The sequence below is a fragment of the Lepisosteus oculatus genome, chromosome 14 (genome assembly GCF_040954835.1).
Source record: "Lepisosteus oculatus isolate fLepOcu1 chromosome 14, fLepOcu1.hap2, whole genome shotgun sequence".
In the NCBI taxonomy this organism is placed as follows: Eukaryota; Metazoa; Chordata; class Actinopteri; order Semionotiformes; family Lepisosteidae; genus Lepisosteus; species Lepisosteus oculatus.
In genome coordinates, this window is record NC_090709.1 from 48,078,151 (window position 1) to 48,096,345 (window position 18,195).

Sequence of the window (18,195 nt, forward strand, 5' to 3'; positions counted from 1 at the left end):
CCAGCACTCCTGCAGAGAGAGATGTAAACCGCGCAGCACCAGGCGAATGCACAACGTTAATGTAGGGCTTTCGGGCTCATGTGGATTTACGCCCTACAACCTGTAGTACCACTGTCTACATACGGTACGAACATGTGATATTTAGCAATATAAAAAATGTCAATATACATAATATTTGCTATTTTAGTTTTTCAAAGAAATGTTTATTTGTCAAAAGAAAACTCACAGAGATTGCTGGATTGAAACATCCAACCTCATGCTTACATATCAGTCACGTAAGCTGTCACGCCGCCAAGGCAAATCATAAGACATGCACTGAAACAGCAATACACATATCAATATAGAACTATAGCTATACCGTTATTAATTTATTTAGATACACAAATCCATTTTATATTCCCTATTTATCCAATTCTAAAAGTATGCTTTTGTTTATCCGATAACGAGCGTATTAGCAAAGGTTAGAAATATCAATTTTTCACGAAGTATATAAATGTACAGTAATATGGTCAGAAGGAGCAAGTAAAAACATTTCAAAATAACCACATGTACTGTAAGACTTTGATGCTTAAAATGTTTAGGGAGAAATGGAATACTGGTGTGTATTTTTTCTTGAAAATACCAAGACCAGCCATATACAGTACAGTTTACATACAGTAATATGTTTATGTTCCTAAATTAATATCGTTTATGACCTTCAGATGCGTTATGTTCCTCTTCTTTTTATGCTCAGCTACTAAAATTTCCCTTTAGTGGTAAAATTCCATATAAATATTCAATACTAAGCAGATTATAATGTGCACAGTAAACAGATTAAATGATTAAATCTTTTCACTACTGACCAATGCACCACGAGTGCCCCTGTCGGTATTTTTGGACAGCCAATCACGTACCGTGGCATATGCCGAGGTGGCTTGTGGTTAGTTGCGTGCTGTACGGGTTTGTACTGTGAACCTTGAATGGCTGCTTCTGTATATACTGTATACTGTATCATATAAATATACCACGATCCTTGAGCAGAGAATTAAATTTCTGCTGCGTTTGTGGAAGACACAAGACAACTTAAAGTCAATTGCTGGTCCGCAGTCATACCAAGCAACAGTTTAAAGGTACAGCCTTGTGGAAACAAGTTTAAACACTGAGTTTAAACACTCAAGTGCACAAAGCACGTCAGGCCAAAAACTAAGAGCACCATGGGAGCTCATTCTTTGTGTACTGAAATGTTCTTAAAAAAACAGAAGTAAACTGTAACAATTGATAAAACAACTTTAAAAGTATTGTTTTCAATTAAATTGAGCCGACAATTTAACTTACTGTGAAACATGAAGTATTCTTCTCTGATCTTCTTTATGCTCTTCATTGTTTCATTAAATATTTCTTTGTCTTTGTGATTCTGAAGACCTCTAGTGTATTTATCCTTTAGATTCGTAAATCTTTTCATGCAATTCTTTTTACAAAGTTCATTCAGCCATTGGTCTTTCAGTTTCTAAGTGGAATGGTAAAATTTGATGGAAATTCATGTTTTAATAAGCAAAGAAAAGGGATTATAAACAATAATTACAGGTTTCCTAAAGTGCTTTTCCTAAAGTTTCAATTAACAATATGTTTGCTGCTTCAATGAAGATATACACTTTGTTCTTTCCTTTTTCTGCACTAGACCATATCTACTAAGGCATACAAAACCATAATGTCACCTTTCCCTTTATTTTATTATCAAACTTGTGCATCTTTGTATTCTTTTTCTGTTAATGATAAATCAATTTGAAAAACTTTTGCGAAATGTGATACAACACACAGCATGGCATGATGAAAATTAATTTAGGAGGCGAATGTTACTTGGGAAATATTAGTGAATGTGTTGCAATGCATTGCTGTTCCTTAATGTGACACAGTTGATTTTAACCTCTGGTACTCTAATTCTCTATTACATCACTTCCTAAAGATCAGTAAATACGTCTGTGGTTGTCTGTTTTTTTTTCCTGGACTACTGATGGCATGAATGAGTCTTGCTGTTAACCAGGCAATTTGTTTTACTCAAGCAGGGCAAACCTTCACCATTCTTGCATAAAAAACCCATGTATTTTGGCTTTTTATACAGATTTTTAAGGAACTCGTTAACATTGGTCATCTGTGCTTTGAGCTCAGTATTTTGCTATCCCAAAGAACATATAACACACCTATCTGCTGACTAATTAATATTCATGTATGCAATGAAGTAGCTATTAATGTAAAACCTAGACACTTATACTTTCATTGCTCTTCAATAAACAGTGTAATTATTTTCACTAGATTAAAAAATTATTTAGGAAGATGGGAGATATTCAGGTTTTCAGAAAATATTAGCATTTCAGCCTTATTGATATTTATATGTAGCAAATGTGTATGCTTTTTATAAACAAAGTAAACAAGTTAGAACTATTTAACAATGAAATCAAGTACAGTATTCATTCTCTACTGATATTTTAATTTAGTATTTAGTATTTAATGACAAACTATTTTTTAGATTTACCTGTAACTCCTTCTTCTTTTCTTCCTTTTGATTCGTGCCGCTGGTATATTCCAGTTTTTTCATGAACTCCTCAATTACTTTGTCACATTTTTCATTGTAGTCTTTGCACAGTGCATCTTCATTGTGTGGAAGGTGAACTTCCATCTCTGTTACAATATTTTCCATGTTATCTTTTGCTAATAGAAATGTTTTGTTTATCCAGGCCTCATTCATTTCCAGAGCAGCTACTGTCAGACAGACATTGTCTTGTTTGTTCAGCATGTTGATGTAGGAGCGAGCCAGCTCCACAAAGGCTTCACAGAGGGGAAAAGAGTAATGTCAGGTGGTGATATGTTGAGATTAAGCAAATGAGAACAAACAAAATGTGTATATTTATACTGAAAAACCATAAAAATACAACCAGTAATTACTGGAACTGACAGCACCTGTAATGCTTTTAATGCCTCAAACACTTAATAAAATAATGAAAAGTTCTTTGTAATATTTCCAGGATTTTAAAAATATTTAATAATATTACAGGGCAGTAAACATTAATATTTATCATGCTTTGTGTGAGATCCATATTTGCACTTTGAGGCATTAAGAGACACATCTGATTGACATTCCCAGACATAAAGTTGGGGCAACATGTCAAAGGAAATTAAAGACCAAGGGGCTGAGTTTCCTTTCTTCACTGAATGAGAACCTTTGTGTCCTCCAGGTGCTGCTGTCAGTGGCCACATGGACTTTTTTGATATTACAGAAGCATTTCTTTCTCTCTGGGAAATCTTCCACCTGGTGAAGGGGGTGAGATTACATTTTGACTTCTTCCCAGAAGATTGCTTATATCTCATTTCTTATATTCTCAGCAGTAAAATAAGTGCTGAGACGAGTTTTTACATTTGGTTAACTGATTTTTAATTAATAAAATTAATTTTTAATGTAGTTTACATTAAAAACAAAGATGGATTTTCCCTCAGCTGCTCTAATTTGTGAGCATTCCTGAAGTAATTTCCTTAATTAAAAAATACACATTCTTTCATTAACACACTTTTCATATTATTACTATCAATATACAGTAATGAAACACATTAGTATTGCAACAATTGCAGTGATAACATTCAGAATTATTTGAAACATTAATGATATAAAAATTCATTGGTTGTCCCTGTTTAAAAAAAAACACATTTCTGCACGAAAATGTAACAAAGCAAATATGTATTTTCAGGAAAAATATCACATCTTTCACCAGAAACTGAGGAATAAAAATGAAACTGCAATTAGAAATCTGCAATGTAATTATTCGTTCTTTGAATTCTGATGAGGACTGCATTTTAAATTCTAGTTTCTTCAAGGTATTATAAGAAGAAGAATCATACATACAATCACAAAACATTATTGCTACAAAATGTGACAATTTTTCCTTACTATTATTTATTTAATGTACACCAGCACTGACACAATGATCAGTTTATATCAGTGTATATACTGTAAACGTAAACGTTTTCTCCTCCTTGCTCATGAATTCATTCCTCCCCCTGTCTCCACCTCTGCACCAGCCCCTCAGCCACTCTTCTCTGAACTGGGCTTACAGTTTCCTCACCCTATAGCCTGGGAACATGGGTTCAGCCAAGTCTCTCTATGCATTGACATCTTAGTTTACTCATTTAATGATCACTCTTGAATACACTATATACTTCTGGGGAACCAAAACCATGTGTTTTATTTTATTACCTCCCAGTATAAAAGAGGTTAATTTGTCCCATAAATATGCTAAAACAAAGGATGAAAATGGAAACATTTTCAATGTGCCAATGTAACAGACCCCTCCCTCCACCCCAACATCCTTTGCAGCAGGTTCCTCTGGCTCATCCTTCTTCAGTAAGGAGGCAACACTAATCTCTGACCAGCACTGTCAGTTCCTCAGCCAGGTGTACTGTCCAAAGTGTAAAGCCAAAGTGCTAAAAAAAGTGCTTTTTTACGTCAGCTCATTCCATTTTTAGAATTTGAACAAGAAAATCAAGAGATGTAATTGACAACAGTCGCATAACTGAATATCCACTGTCATTTAACAGAGCTGCTTGTGAAGGCTTTACCTCCTGGTGTGCAGACGAGACTTTTCACTGCCTTGGGAGCAGACTGTTTATCACGAACAGTGGTCACAAAGGTGTTGAGTGATGTTAGAAAGTCATGGTCTAAATCTTCATCTTTCATTTCCGGGAGTTTTCTGAAGAAGAATCAAGTACATATGTTAAAAACACTTAAGTAAGCATGCTCTTATTACCAAACTTACATATAATAAAGAAATGTAAATAGAAATTATAGTTTACTTAAATTTATAAATCATAGTTTACTACTTAAAATGTGGATCCATCAGGTAAGATAGAATAGGATTTTAGGAACAGTAGAATGTTATAATTATTATAATAATTAGAGTGATAATTAATATCATATTATGATGTCAGGCAAATCAAAATAATAGGGGTACAGGGGTAAGACTAAGTGACAGAAAACAAAACTGTTTAGCAGAGGTGAAAAGCAAATAAGGAAGAAAAGATGATCTATGAATAGATTGTGTCTCACTTGTTTTTTCCTCGCCAAAACAAATCCTAATACATTAGCAAGGATGTGAGGGGACAACAAAAACAGAAGGTTTGAGTTTGAGAGGAAATTACAGACAGAAGTAAGCAGAGTCTGTTGAGTACAGATGATATTTGACCCTTCCTTTCAAATACTGTACACACACTGGAAAGGAGAAATTATATAAAGCACAGCAAACTTTCAAAAACAAGAACAAAATGTTTAAGTATTTGGCAATTCCTGAATAGTTTATTATATTATTATATATAAATAAAAAGTATACTTACTTGAGCACTTTCCCAAGAGCTGGTTGTGGCAGAATATGAATTTCTGTTTTGTCAAAGACTTCCTTATATTTTGTCTTTGTTTCTTTATCCAAGGCATTCAGAAACTTGTCCTTAAACTTATCATGATCAAATTCTTCAAACTGGAAATCTCTTATCAGTATATAGAACAAGTTCGGAAGGTAATCTTTAAGTGACTTATTTTTCTCCTCACTGACGAAAGACATCTGATGTACAACTTGTAAGAGGCAGCTGTACTGGGTTTCAGGAAAAAAAAAATCTATGACGTCACATTGATAATGGCCTTTAATTAAAAAATAGAGTTTAACATTGCTGATATTTTTAAATCACTGAACAGTCCTTCGGATGAGACGTAAAACCGAGGTCCTGACTCTCTGTGGTCATTAAAAATCCCAGGGCGTTTCTCAAAAAGAGTAGGGGTGTAACCCCGGTGTCCTGGCCCAATTTCCCCCTTGGCCCTTACCAATCATGACCTCCTAATAATCCCCATCTATGAACTGGCTACATTACTCTGCTCTCCTCCCCACTGATAGCTGATGTGTGGTGAGCGGTCTGGCGCACTATGGCTGCCGTCGCATCATCCAGGTGGATGCTGCACATTGGTGGTGGTGGAGGGGAGTCCCCATTACCTGTAAAGCGCTTTGAGTGGAGTGTCCAGAAAAGCGCTATATAAGTGTAAGCAATTATTATTATTATTATTATTATTTGAAAAATTCTTAACACTGCATCACTTACAATAAGCACTTGTCCATTTCAGAGTCCCAGGAGAGATGGATCCTACCCAGGAATCAATGTGCAAAAGGCAGGATACACCCTGGACAGGACATCAATCCATCACAGGGCATACACTCACACCAGGGCCAACTCTACCAAACCACTTGGTTAAGCACCTGGAGGAAACCCATGCAAAGAGTATGCAGAGAGCACCCCAGGAATTACACCAAGGGCCCCAGTGCTGCAAGGCTGCAATGATAATCACAGTGCCAATGCACCACCTGGTTTAAACATGGATAATAATATTTTCTTATTTATAATCTCTTTGTTAGTCAGAAACAATAATTTTGATATTTGTTTTAAATTCCAATATAAGTCTTCATTGTCCTTTTTTTCCTGTAATGTCCTGTTGAAATGCTCCAGAAATCTGATTTGGGCTTTTATTTGGGCTTTTATTGGACTTTTGCAGTTCTAGATAATTAGATTGTTTCAGTTTCAGTTTCATATGATTAGAATATGATTAGAAGCTGTCATAAGATTATAAAAAATATTTTACAGCAGACTTCATTAACACTCTGACTGCACATATGTACTTGTGGTTCAGTACTGAAAGGGGTGAAGTGAAGTGACCCAGCAATGATATTAACTAATTCTCCAATTAGACAACTCCACACAGCTGGTACAGTAACAGTACTGGGCATCATGGGTGACACAAATCAGCATAAACAAAGTTCACCACAGCTCACCCCAGAATTCACTTTAAACTGAAAACTAAATCTGCTCATGAAATTGGAGGATTATGTAAAGCTCAAGATTTCTTTTTTAGTAATTTATATTGTTGTATAGTTTAAAATGTTTTCTTCCCAAGGATACAGAATTTCTTCAATAGCGCTTCTGTCGATACATCCTTTGATGTTGAAGATTATACTGCTGGACAGCAGTGTTGTCAGTAAAAATATAGTCTTATCAGTTATGAGCCTATTTTCACAGTCATCCAATCCCTCAGTATCCAGAAGCAGGAGACAGGCATTTGTGTGGAAAGGGTGTGGTCTGGACCACATCCAAATGCCTTTGGTACATCCTTCCACTCCATGTCCAACTTTGAATCCTTGGTCTTCATTAAAGAACCGAGACAGCAGGTAAGACTTTCCAGTCCTGTGCTTACCCACAATGCCAATCACCTCTGCAACACCTGTCATTCCTGACAGAACTTCAGCTGCCCTCTCATTGAGTACAACTTTATCATTCTGGATCTCAATGAATATCTGTGGAGTTGCCATCATGCCTATTCTGCTCCTGGTAAAATAAGAGAAAACTAACTTAAGAATACATTAACTCATTTTTCACTATTTTATACTATGTGAATTTTGTAAAAATTCTATAGGTTCTGATTCTTATTAATTCATTCAGGATACCTGTGCCACAACAAATTGACTGTAAAAACATGTATACGTACTATAGCTGTCAACAGTTAATGTATATTGATTAGTTTTACACATTATCACAATTCCTTGAACCAGCAATACAAATTGATTCTGAAATTTGCATTATAAGTCAAAGTCATAACTTGGAAGTGATTATATAATGGAACAGTGTTATAAGTTGGTGACTAACTCCTGATTCAACAGCAGCTAGGCAACATTCATTATTTTGTGATCACAAATAACTTAAGGGAGTAGACAGAGGTCTGATTTATGCAAGATTATTTGAAACCATGAAGTCAGCTCTGACTGGATGGCATAAAAATGTGACCTGTGGGAAAACTGGTTTGCCTATGGTTATACTCGATTAGAGCAATACAAATATGAAAAATGCCATTTGGCTAATTTTCCCATTTGGTAGTTAGTTAATTGATCTGGGGACTCATTCAGCTGTTTCTTGAAAAATAAAGACAGGTGTCACATAGAAAACAAAATAAATTCACCTCCCGAATCACAACCCAAATCTCTAATCACCACCAGAGGGCCCCACACGAGAAAACCAATATCACTCTTCCCTAACAGCCAAGTGAATATCTCTCTAATCATCATCACCTTTAATTAGGAGCATTATATTAAAGGCTCAAGTGGCTACTCTAGCATTCATGCCAGGACCATGAGCCTTCAGCTCAGATAATCCTCTCTTCTCTACTTCAGAGAAATAAAATCCTTAACTGAGTTTTAACATTCGCCCTAAAAACCTTCCGAAAAGCTAAATATGGAGCGACTACAAGCTGACTTTCTACTTCTGTCTGGGATATTGAGCCTGAAACCGGTGAAAGGTGTCGCTAAAACCCACACAATGTCACACAGGCTGTTAAATTTAACCATATTACCGTCTAGCTTGTTCCACACTTTGCTAACAAGTCTGCATGCCTGCATCTCTGAATAATGGGGAATTTATTATTCTTTGAGTTTCTACAAAGGCTAGAAGGACTGTGAACCTCTCTCAAGGAGAGATAAGAATTGTACTGAAACAGACATAAAACCATTTAGCCAAGAACAAAACAGGGCTAGTGATTCTCAAGTCAAGAGAGGTGATTTCCCAACACCTGACACAAGGCCATAATTTAAGGGCCACTACTTAGTAAGAAATGCAAGAAGGACTTTTTTTAAGATTCATTTTAAAGGAACTGACCAAACATACCTTAAAATCATCCATAAATAGATATTTTATTTATCACATTTAAAAGAAACAGAACCAACTGCATTAAACTAAGAGAAACAATGGATATCTGAGCAAATGCCTGTAACTACTGTATCACTTGTATGGTCTTAAATTAAAGAGCAATTCATAATTAAACAGTTGGAACAGTCGGAATCCTGGTTACAACAAGCATTACTGTAAGGATTTTTCAGATTTCTCTGATCCATCAACATCGATTGAGGGTCCAGGTTTGAGTCTAGTGAATACATGAGGATACAATCCTCTCCAATTGCTTGTAAAGCAAGTCAGAATTTTGACCTATTAAAATTGCATCCTTCATTCTGTATTGATAAAAGACTATATTAAGTACTGGATGTGTTGCCACATGTTTCATTCCCTTACGAAAGCTTAAACCTACATTATTAAATTAAAATACAATATAATTCATCATTATCATTTCAGAAATAAACAGGCTGTACTTGTTTGGTATCAAATGAATGGGCAAAGCATGAGTAGGTCAGAAATCTAATAATCTAATATTAACTTTGTAAATTTTACTCAGAAGAAGTTTTGGGTTTTCTCAATTATTGGATATTTTATCCTGTCTTTCCTGTTAGAAGCAATAAAAATTTCTGAAGGCAAGATATGCAAATCACAGGTTTGAACTGGCCAATCAGAACCCTGGAAGAAAAGACTCTGGTATGTCTTTGTCTGAGGCTAATCAATAGAGCAAGCCAAGAGCCACACTTTGGAAGTCTGGAAGTTTTAGGAGACCTTAGGTCCTACTAGTGGATGTCAAGTCTAAAAGAAGTCAGCAGACAAGGGAGAAGAAGTAACAAAGAGCTCAGCTAGACAAGAGGAGTAAAGTCTGATCCACTGCTCCACCCTCTCCAGCCAGCAGCCCATCTACATGAGCTCCACAGCAACTCTGGATCAGCTTCTGAGCAGAGTCACAGCAGTCTTCTACTTAACAAATCCGCACCAGATGATGCCTACTTCCCCGCTATCCAAGACATAAGCAATACGGACGCAAAGCTTTTTTAGTTTGCACTGTTCCTTAATATATATATGTATTTATTAACTTTGTGTTTGGTTTATCTTGATAAAGACTTAATGTAACATGATGCCTTCTGCCTCAAATTAGAATTTGACTTTGTTAACACTACTCTATAACTTAGCAACTTGCACTTTTCAAATTCTCTATTTCCAACCATTTCCACTTTCCTTTCCAAAGGCCTTTGTTGTATTAATTGTATTTCTAATAAACTCATCTGTTTTAATAAACTGAAGGAATCTGGATTTGAATTCACACAGATCAACCTCACCTTTATCTTGAATTAGGAATATTCAGCACAGTGGTAATTATCACATTAAACTGGCTGTGTTTTCAGAGGATATGGTCATCTAAGGGTTGGTGTGGTGATAAACACCAGATCACAAGACCTGTTTTATCCTTCTATTGGTGTTTCAGTAACCTCGGACACATGGTTTTGGTCTTGTGCTGGAAAGTGCTTACAGCAGTGCCTAACCTTTAGTCACATGTGCTGTACATGATTTACTGAAGATTCAGGCAACCCTCCAAAACCATCTGATGCACAGCTTCCTGTTCTCAGCTTTACATATACTTCCATGTAGTCCTCACTTGTGTCTTCTAATTTGTATTTAATTGTGATGAATTTGTCAGTACCTTTGAGGATATTGAATACTTTATCAAATCCCCTTGATCTTCTCTGTTCGAGACATAAAGGCTTTGGTCCTTCAGTCTGTCAGTGTAGGACATTCTCCTGAGTCCCAAACTGTATCTGGTAGTTATCAGACCTAATTCTAACAGGAATATATATATATATTGTTGTTGTTGTTGTTGTTGTTTTAGTGTGGTGACCAAAAGTGTACACAGTATACCAAATGAGGCCTTACTATTACTATATTATGTGATTTTAACCTTTTAGTACTCCTGTTTGTCATATGTCCAGAGGCCATTTCCAGATGGAATAATGTCCCCTGAAACATTCTGTATTAATTTTGTAAGTACAGACAGTTGAGGCCTGGTTGACAGCTTAAATTGAAACTAATATAACATTCCCTGATTTGCATTCTGCTCTAATAGATGTATAATCTAACATTTTGTTTTGCCTTTCTTTCTTAATGTTTTTATTATTTCCAGGAATTGTCTAGAAGATATGTGCTCATATTATCCAATGTGTATACATTGCGTGTTCATGACTCGCTTGTGAGCATGTTTCCACACCTGTCTTTTCCTGATAATAACAGCAGAGCTGACCCATGTAAAACTATCCTCACTGTGAGGAAAAGGACTGCTTACCTTCCTCTTCTCAAGAAAATATGTTACACAGGCTCCACTGTGACTCTGCCATGTAGGAATGTTAATTAATTTGGGTAGTATGGTGTCATATGAACAGTGACTCACACACCTGGGAACTGACAGGCAGCTGTAGCACCAGACAGTTGCACAGAGAAATTCAATATAAAAATTGCACTCTCCATTCAACAAGATATATTAACATGTCCAACAACTGCATAGCTGCTTGTTTTAATTTTCATAGTAAGGGACACACTGTCACAACTACAGGAAGGGCTCTGTTTCAGTCTCACTACATTTGTTTCCACTGTGCATTTAAAACAGCCTTAAACTTTGAATAATACAATTTTATCTGTCAACATTGTAGTATGTACTGCATATTTCCAAACTTCAGTATCTCAGATTTACTGGTTTAACCGTAATTAACAATAAAACAGGATGGTTTTGAGACTTTATCTACTTACATGGGATCTCACTTGTTTAATGTTTTGATAATTTAATATCCTTATTTTTAACTTAATCTCAGCAAAATGTGTTTCCAGTGCTTTGGGTTTTACAAAAGAAACACAAATCTGGAAATAATTTCTCCTGGTGGCATAACTCAAGGGACCAATTGTATCGACCCCAAAGCAGCGAGCCAACTGGAGTTCAGCCTGTGCAAAACTAGTGAGCAAACTTAAGATCAAATGCAATGAACATGGCTGAAATTTGTCCACAGCTCCATTCTGAACCTGTCCTGAATTACAATGAACCCAAAGTAACAACTGCTGCCCTCTACATATTATTGTAGTAGTAGATTAATTTAAACCACCTCTTCACAGGTTTTAAGCAACTCAGTAGCGGACTAAGCACGGGATCCCATTAGAACTTTCCTGAACATAGTGGAAATGATACCTTCACTAAATGATGAACTTAGCATCTTTAGCTTGACATTTATTGTAAAATTTACCTACAATACTTGAGGGGCTTTCCAGACACAACAATTATTTATCAATACAAGTATTTATTAATAAAAGTGTAATCTGTTAATAATGAAGTTTAATATCTATCTTTATCAGTAGCTGTACTACAGATAATGCATGTTTAACCTAACACTAACCCTTTTGTATGTGATTTAATTTAATGTGAGTTAATTTTTCAGATAACCAGGGGAGGGAAGAGAACTGAAATCAAGGAAATACAAATTGAAATGGAGTGTAATTCTTACATGTGTTCTGTTACATCTGGGAGTTAATTGAATAGATTTGTTGTATTTTTCTTTGGGATTTGACTCTTCACTTGTGTTTCTCAGGGAAAGCAGGGATATTGGGGATGCAAAGAATAAGTTGTACTGTATAGGCAAAGGTATGGGTAAGTTAAAGAAAAAAAAACATATTATTAAAAGTGATAATCTAAGACAATTCTTTGGAACAGTGTCCTTTCTCATATCTGTGGCTGTGGTCCAACAATAATGGTGTTGAAATGTGCGGAAAGATTTGGAGACGAACAGGAGGCCCATCCAGTCGGTAACAAGGTTGAGCAAGACCGCACATGCCTCAGTGACGGTGCTGTTAATGGAATAGTACACAGACCACATGAAAGGCAAGGAAAAGGTGGTTTTAAAATTTCAAGATCAGAGGAACAGCAATTAACTGAAAAGATCTGTTACAGAGCTCTAAGTTTTCCTTTTTAGAGCTGTAAATGTAACTTGTTTTTGTAGATCAAATCCACATATTGATGTTAATTCTATTTAAAAAATAAAATGACTAACGCTGTTGGACATTAGATGATGCTTTGTGTAACATTTGTTTTCACTCAGCTGTAAGGAAAATGCACTACGCGCCATTATTTTAATTAAAAACTCTTAATGTAGATGAGTTGTACAACAAACATTACAACAAATGCAGCCCCTGAAGTTGCATAACACTTACGTTAAAATTATTGCAGACACAAAAGTAGCTTATGCCTATTATAACACCGAAATAGCAATGTGTTTGCTTTATTTGTCTGAAGGATCTCTGTATGAATCAGTATAATTTATCAATGGAAATAAAAACTGCTATAATACATGTTCAAGCTTAACACGCACCTGCTTTTATCGTTTGTTCGTTTGTGATTAAATGCAATTGAGTATCTCATAAGCAGTTACCTTCTCTGGTTTATTTCAATATAAATGCCGTTCTTAAATTCAAATTAACATTAAATTGCCAAGAACATTCAGTTATATATTAACACAAGACAGATAAATGAATAATTATGGCTGACATATTAACGCACTGAACAGACTAATTGAAAAGCTCTGATTCAGAGCACCGGCAGTTCTTGCTAATTTGAACAACAACGATGCTGAACCCTCAGCACCGTACGAAACACAAGTTCATTTGGTCCCCAGCTTTTTTTGGTCCCCAGCAGTTTTCGTTGCATCTGAACTCAGAGCTGGAGATGATCTCCTGATAGTACCTCATTAAGTACTCCGGAGCTTAAGCAGAGCGTGCTAAATCTGAAAGTTCGTTGAAATTGAATGATCTTGACACCGTGGCCTGTCTTGTAATCATGAGCCGAAAAGGTCGAAAGACGCATCCTCACAATAAACACCTTTGCATTTCTGGGCACTTGTGCCATCGTTACTAATCTATTCTATCTGCGCTTCCAAACTATTCAATGTTGAGATTTTGACAGCTACATTTATGTATATGAAATACTATGAAGGCAAACATAGGATTACTGGGACTATTAGAAGCAGAACTAGAAGAAAGCAAAAACATTATAGGAGTCCCATTTATTAAGGTGTATTTGCCTAGATTTTAGTTCACTTCACTCCATAGAATATTAATCTACGTCACAGTATGTCTCCCAGAAATCTATCACAAATGATCAAAATGATGACACTTGCTTCAAGACTGGAATACAATTTCAGTTTTATATTTCAATACAGTATATTAACAGTCACTAATGTTTAAATTAAGTTCATATTAACGATATTATTTCAGTAATGCGTTTCTCCGTCATTCAGAACTTTCCCTTGCGATCTGCTTAGCACTGTACTAACTTGGTTAGTGTAGTAACCTCTAGACGGCAGCAGCTGTTTGTGTTTGTTGCAACAGAGGATATATTTTAGTGCAGAGATAGCGACTAATTTCAGCAGCCAAGTCATCTGCAATTGGTATTAGGAGTGATTTCCTTCGCTTACCTTTGTGCTGGAATCGGTCAGTACGATTCAATTTCTGTGCGGTTCCCCTCTGGTCCTGACCACAGCTCAGTTCTACAACGATGATCTGGTGTGCACAATAAATCAGCTATATTATATGTTGCTTTTAACCACAAAAAAATGCATTTGTGTTAGTCAGTTAGGTTAAATATTTTTATATCTGTAGCTTCTCCGATAAGAGGAGAAATCAGAAATGATAAAATGTCTAATTTAAAGCAAACAGATACCCATTTCTCTAACGTAAATGTGGGAGGAGACACTTCTATGGATTCTGTATTGTTTCAAAGTATTTGAAAATGAAATTAGAACATTTCTTGAATCTGTTTAACGAATAATCTTGCTTTCTCTATAATGTAAAAGGTGCAGGAAGAGATTCTTTTATGCTTAAAACATTAAGATTAAAAGGTTGAACGATGTTTAACGATGCTCTGCTTGTGCCATTTTGTGAACATTCTGCACTATTGTTCTTCATAGAGTGATGTTTATTACACATTCAGGGAAGTCATTAAAAGAATGATTATCTAAATTTCAGTATAAATGACGATTTTCATCCATCTATGTCTTTAAAATTGGTTTAAGGAAGTCTTTAGATCCTCGACAATTTAAAAGATGAGTTCAGTGGAAATGTGTGCTTTACTAACTGAGAAGACCCCTTTGCACAGTTTTTACTACCCCTTTGCACTACCTTAAAGTACCACAACGCGTATTTTTCCCCTTTTACACTTAATTAAGCTCAGCTAAGCCAATTTGAAGGGGGAAAACTATTTGTTTTCAGACCAAAGCACCTCTGCGGTACAGAGGCTCTCTAAGTTGGGTTCTAGATTTTCACTCGACTGCTCACTCCTCTCACACCTGTATCATGCAGTGACAGCATGGTCTTGCGCGGTGGCGGATCCTGTCTGCGATTCTCTTTAACTTGTTATCCGATGTAAACACGCTTGATCATCAAAACAAGGATAAATCGTGACTTTATTTCAAAATGCTTGTTGCTGTCAGATATGTGGTGACTGACTGGAAAAAAAGATTTTCAGTCCTAATCAGATTTTAATTTCCTCGAGGGCCACATTTTCTTCGGAAGAAAGGCCAGATGGCCAGACACAGGGAGGGTAGGTGTTTTATGATGGAGGAATACGTAATAAACAACACAATTTACACTTATAATAAATTAAATGAAACCCCTTATATTGTAATATTCAAATGAACAAATAAAACTAGAAGAAATATTCACATACATGTGTGCAAATTTAATGCGATATTTGGAATTGCTTCAGTGACAGAATGTCTGTTTCATCTTTGTAAATGTTTGTTCACACAAAATGTGGAGGCAGAAGACAGAAAACTTTAGAAAAGTTGCTCGTGGAATGTTCTTAATACACCTTTCAGGCAGTGATTTATGTTTAACAAATCATTTTCCTTAAACAGATCCCTATACAAGTCATTCGCAGCAAAGTCAATTACTTCGAGCGGCAATTCAGGCTGAAGATCTTCAACTTCACTTGCAAAAGGGTTCTTGAACAATCTTATGTTCTGTGAGATACTGTTAAAATCTTGAAAACGGTCCTGAAATTTCTGCTTCAAATGTGAAATCACATTTAAAGTGAACGGGATCGGAAAAGGTTCGGCACATTCATTTCTGTACTTTTCACAAGTTGCGAACTGAACAAAATTGTTTGCTGCCACTTGTTTGTCCAAAAAGAATTATTGTCTGAAGTATTTTTGTCTGAAGGATTTTACGAGTGAAAACAAATCTGAAATTATAGAATTTGAAACAAATCTGAAATTATAGAATAGGTCGTGTCCTTTGAGTCATGAAAATATCGAATTCTGTGCGTAATTCACTAAATCTCTAGCACTTGGGTTAGCTGATCCAGCGAACCCCTCAGTGGTACGGAACGTCCGGATATTCACTTTCGATTTCAGATAGGAAGTTTTTAAACTGACGATGATTAAGGGAGGACTATCGTATAAAATTCACTGTCACTATCCATTACTTCAGATAATTGTAATTTTTTATCGCACAAAGCCTGCTGATGAAAGATGATGAAAACAATGCAAAATAATCGTTTTTTCCCGGGTCTTCTGTGCGACGAGCAGTTGTATTAGATGACAGGTATATTTGTTCGAGCAAAGCAACTTTTTCTTTGTATATGCTGCCCATCAGTAAATGGTTTCCCTGCCTTAGCTATGACGTGCTATTTTGAAACTCGCCCTTACAATGGATTCTGATTGTTGTGATCGCTTTTTTAAATATTTCACGCTGATAAATTAAGTTTTTCTTCAGTGCTTCTACTTTATCTGAAATCATTTTGCCAATCACATCTGAGTATTTCTGTGCTTCGTATCGTAATGCCTTCGGATATTATACTCCTTGAGAACAGCGACGGTTTCTCTGCGTATTAAGCACAACGCTTTCAATCACGAAATAGTTTTCTCATTAAAAATACGGCACTCTTCGTCAACGTTTCTCCACTTAGCTGACATTTCGATGTAAAAAAACAATGCAAGAAAACTCAAGCACAACAAACGTGAACCTGAGGTAAAGGTTATTTAGTTTAACACTTGCGCGTAAGCATGTTGTGGTGACGCTTTCCTCTGTTCTCGGGCCGGATAAAGATACCGTAGGTTGGAGACACTTGGGTTAATCCATTCGATCGCTGCATATTGTTAAATGCGGTGAACTCAGCGTTCTGTATAATGCGAGTCTGTTTAAAACCGTTCCTACAGCTGTATCTGAACAGGAGGAAGCGACAGTTACAAGCTGTACAGCTCTATCCTGTCCGGCGCCCTTTATCCTGGAGTTTTCGATAGTTACGTTTAAATCTCCTGTCAGTAACAAAAAAAGCCTAGACTCCAAACTAATCTCATTTCTATTACTTGAAACAGGTCCAGAGTGGGGGCTCTCTCTGTTAGTTTCAAAACTATTATTAGTTCAGACTAATTTAAAGCAGAAATCTAACATGCCAGCAATCTGCGCCACACGATACCTCCTTGTCCGAAGGCTGTGCTGAGTTTGAGATTGTGACTGATCAAAACAAATGATCATCTCACCTGTATCCTCCGGTCCTCCTCTGTGGTGCGAATCGGTAAGGTGGTGAAGGGGATTACCGCGCTGGAGTTTTATAAACACACATTTCCTTTCACTTTCGAGTTTTATCATGACTAGAACAGGGAGTAAGTAACTATCCTTCCTTTCACTTTCAACTTTTCATACTGATAAACTATTCGCGGAAATCCCAAAGAAAGAAAACTTCCTATAGAGACTACTACATTTTTCTAATATAAAACTTTGAAATATAAGCACTAAACAGTTAATCAGAACAGGTTTTAGACTACTTTGTATGTTAATTGAATTGTTTCCATAAAACACCTGCAATTGAGACAACTCACATAATCTGGTTATATTAAAGGGTCTGAGGTGCAGCTCATAAACCTGTCTAAATATTGTTGGATTGGGATTGATGGGTTAAACTAGTGTAGCGCCCTTGCCCAGTGATGAGGAGGAAGTTTGGAGATACTGTGGAAATGTCTATAGAGATAGGCCCCGTAGAAATGTGCAGTACACAAAATATGTCAGTTTACTTTGACTTTATCCTGTCCATACAGACAAGATTATCTTATTCTCAGAAACCAACCACACAGTGCTCTATAACCACCAATGAGGGCAATGTCTGACTGCTCTATACAGGGAAAGGTGTGTCTCAAATCTTTATCTGTACCTGGAGACATACTGTATCACCAACAGCCAGTCTCGTCTCTTCTGTTACCTCTAGCATACCTCCTGTCTGACATGATGTAATTTTTTTAACCCTGTGTAGCGTACATTTCTTTACACAGAAAAATACTTAAATTACAATTGCAATCAGCTAACTCCCGTCAGAGTCCTGACTCCTATGTAACAAACAGTTCTTTCCGGACCCTATGCGGACGACACAGTCCGACGGAGTGGGGAAACACTGGGGAAACGTCATGCAGGAAT

General features: G+C 36.3%; 1 protein-coding gene across 4 annotated transcripts in view; it reads right to left on the reverse strand.

Moving 5' to 3' along the window:
• The window catches only part of LOC138243109 (guanylate-binding protein 5-like), a 28,526-nt gene extending 11,137 nt beyond the window's left edge, over positions 1-17,389 (reverse strand). For 2 of the 4 annotated variants that reach the window (XR_011191964.1, XM_069198619.1), the window contains exons 1-7: positions 17,268-17,389; positions 14,202-14,286; positions 6,961-7,383; positions 5,356-5,604; positions 4,585-4,715; positions 2,510-2,802; positions 1,315-1,486 (exon numbers count right to left, since the gene is read on the reverse strand). Coding sequence is in view for 2 of the 4 variants with exons in the window: in XM_069198619.1 (XP_069054720.1) it covers positions 1,315-1,486; positions 2,510-2,802; positions 4,585-4,715; positions 5,356-5,604; positions 6,961-7,370 (1,255 nt within the window). In the remaining 2 variants the exon portion in view is untranslated. Of the gene's footprint in view, positions 1-1,314; positions 1,487-2,509; positions 2,803-4,584; positions 4,716-5,355; positions 5,605-6,960; positions 7,384-14,201; positions 14,287-16,836; positions 16,899-17,267 lie in introns of those variants that run through there. The other 2 variants (XM_069198620.1, XR_011191963.1) reach the window with 2 other exon arrangements.
• Positions 17,390-18,195: the final 806 nt, after the last annotated feature.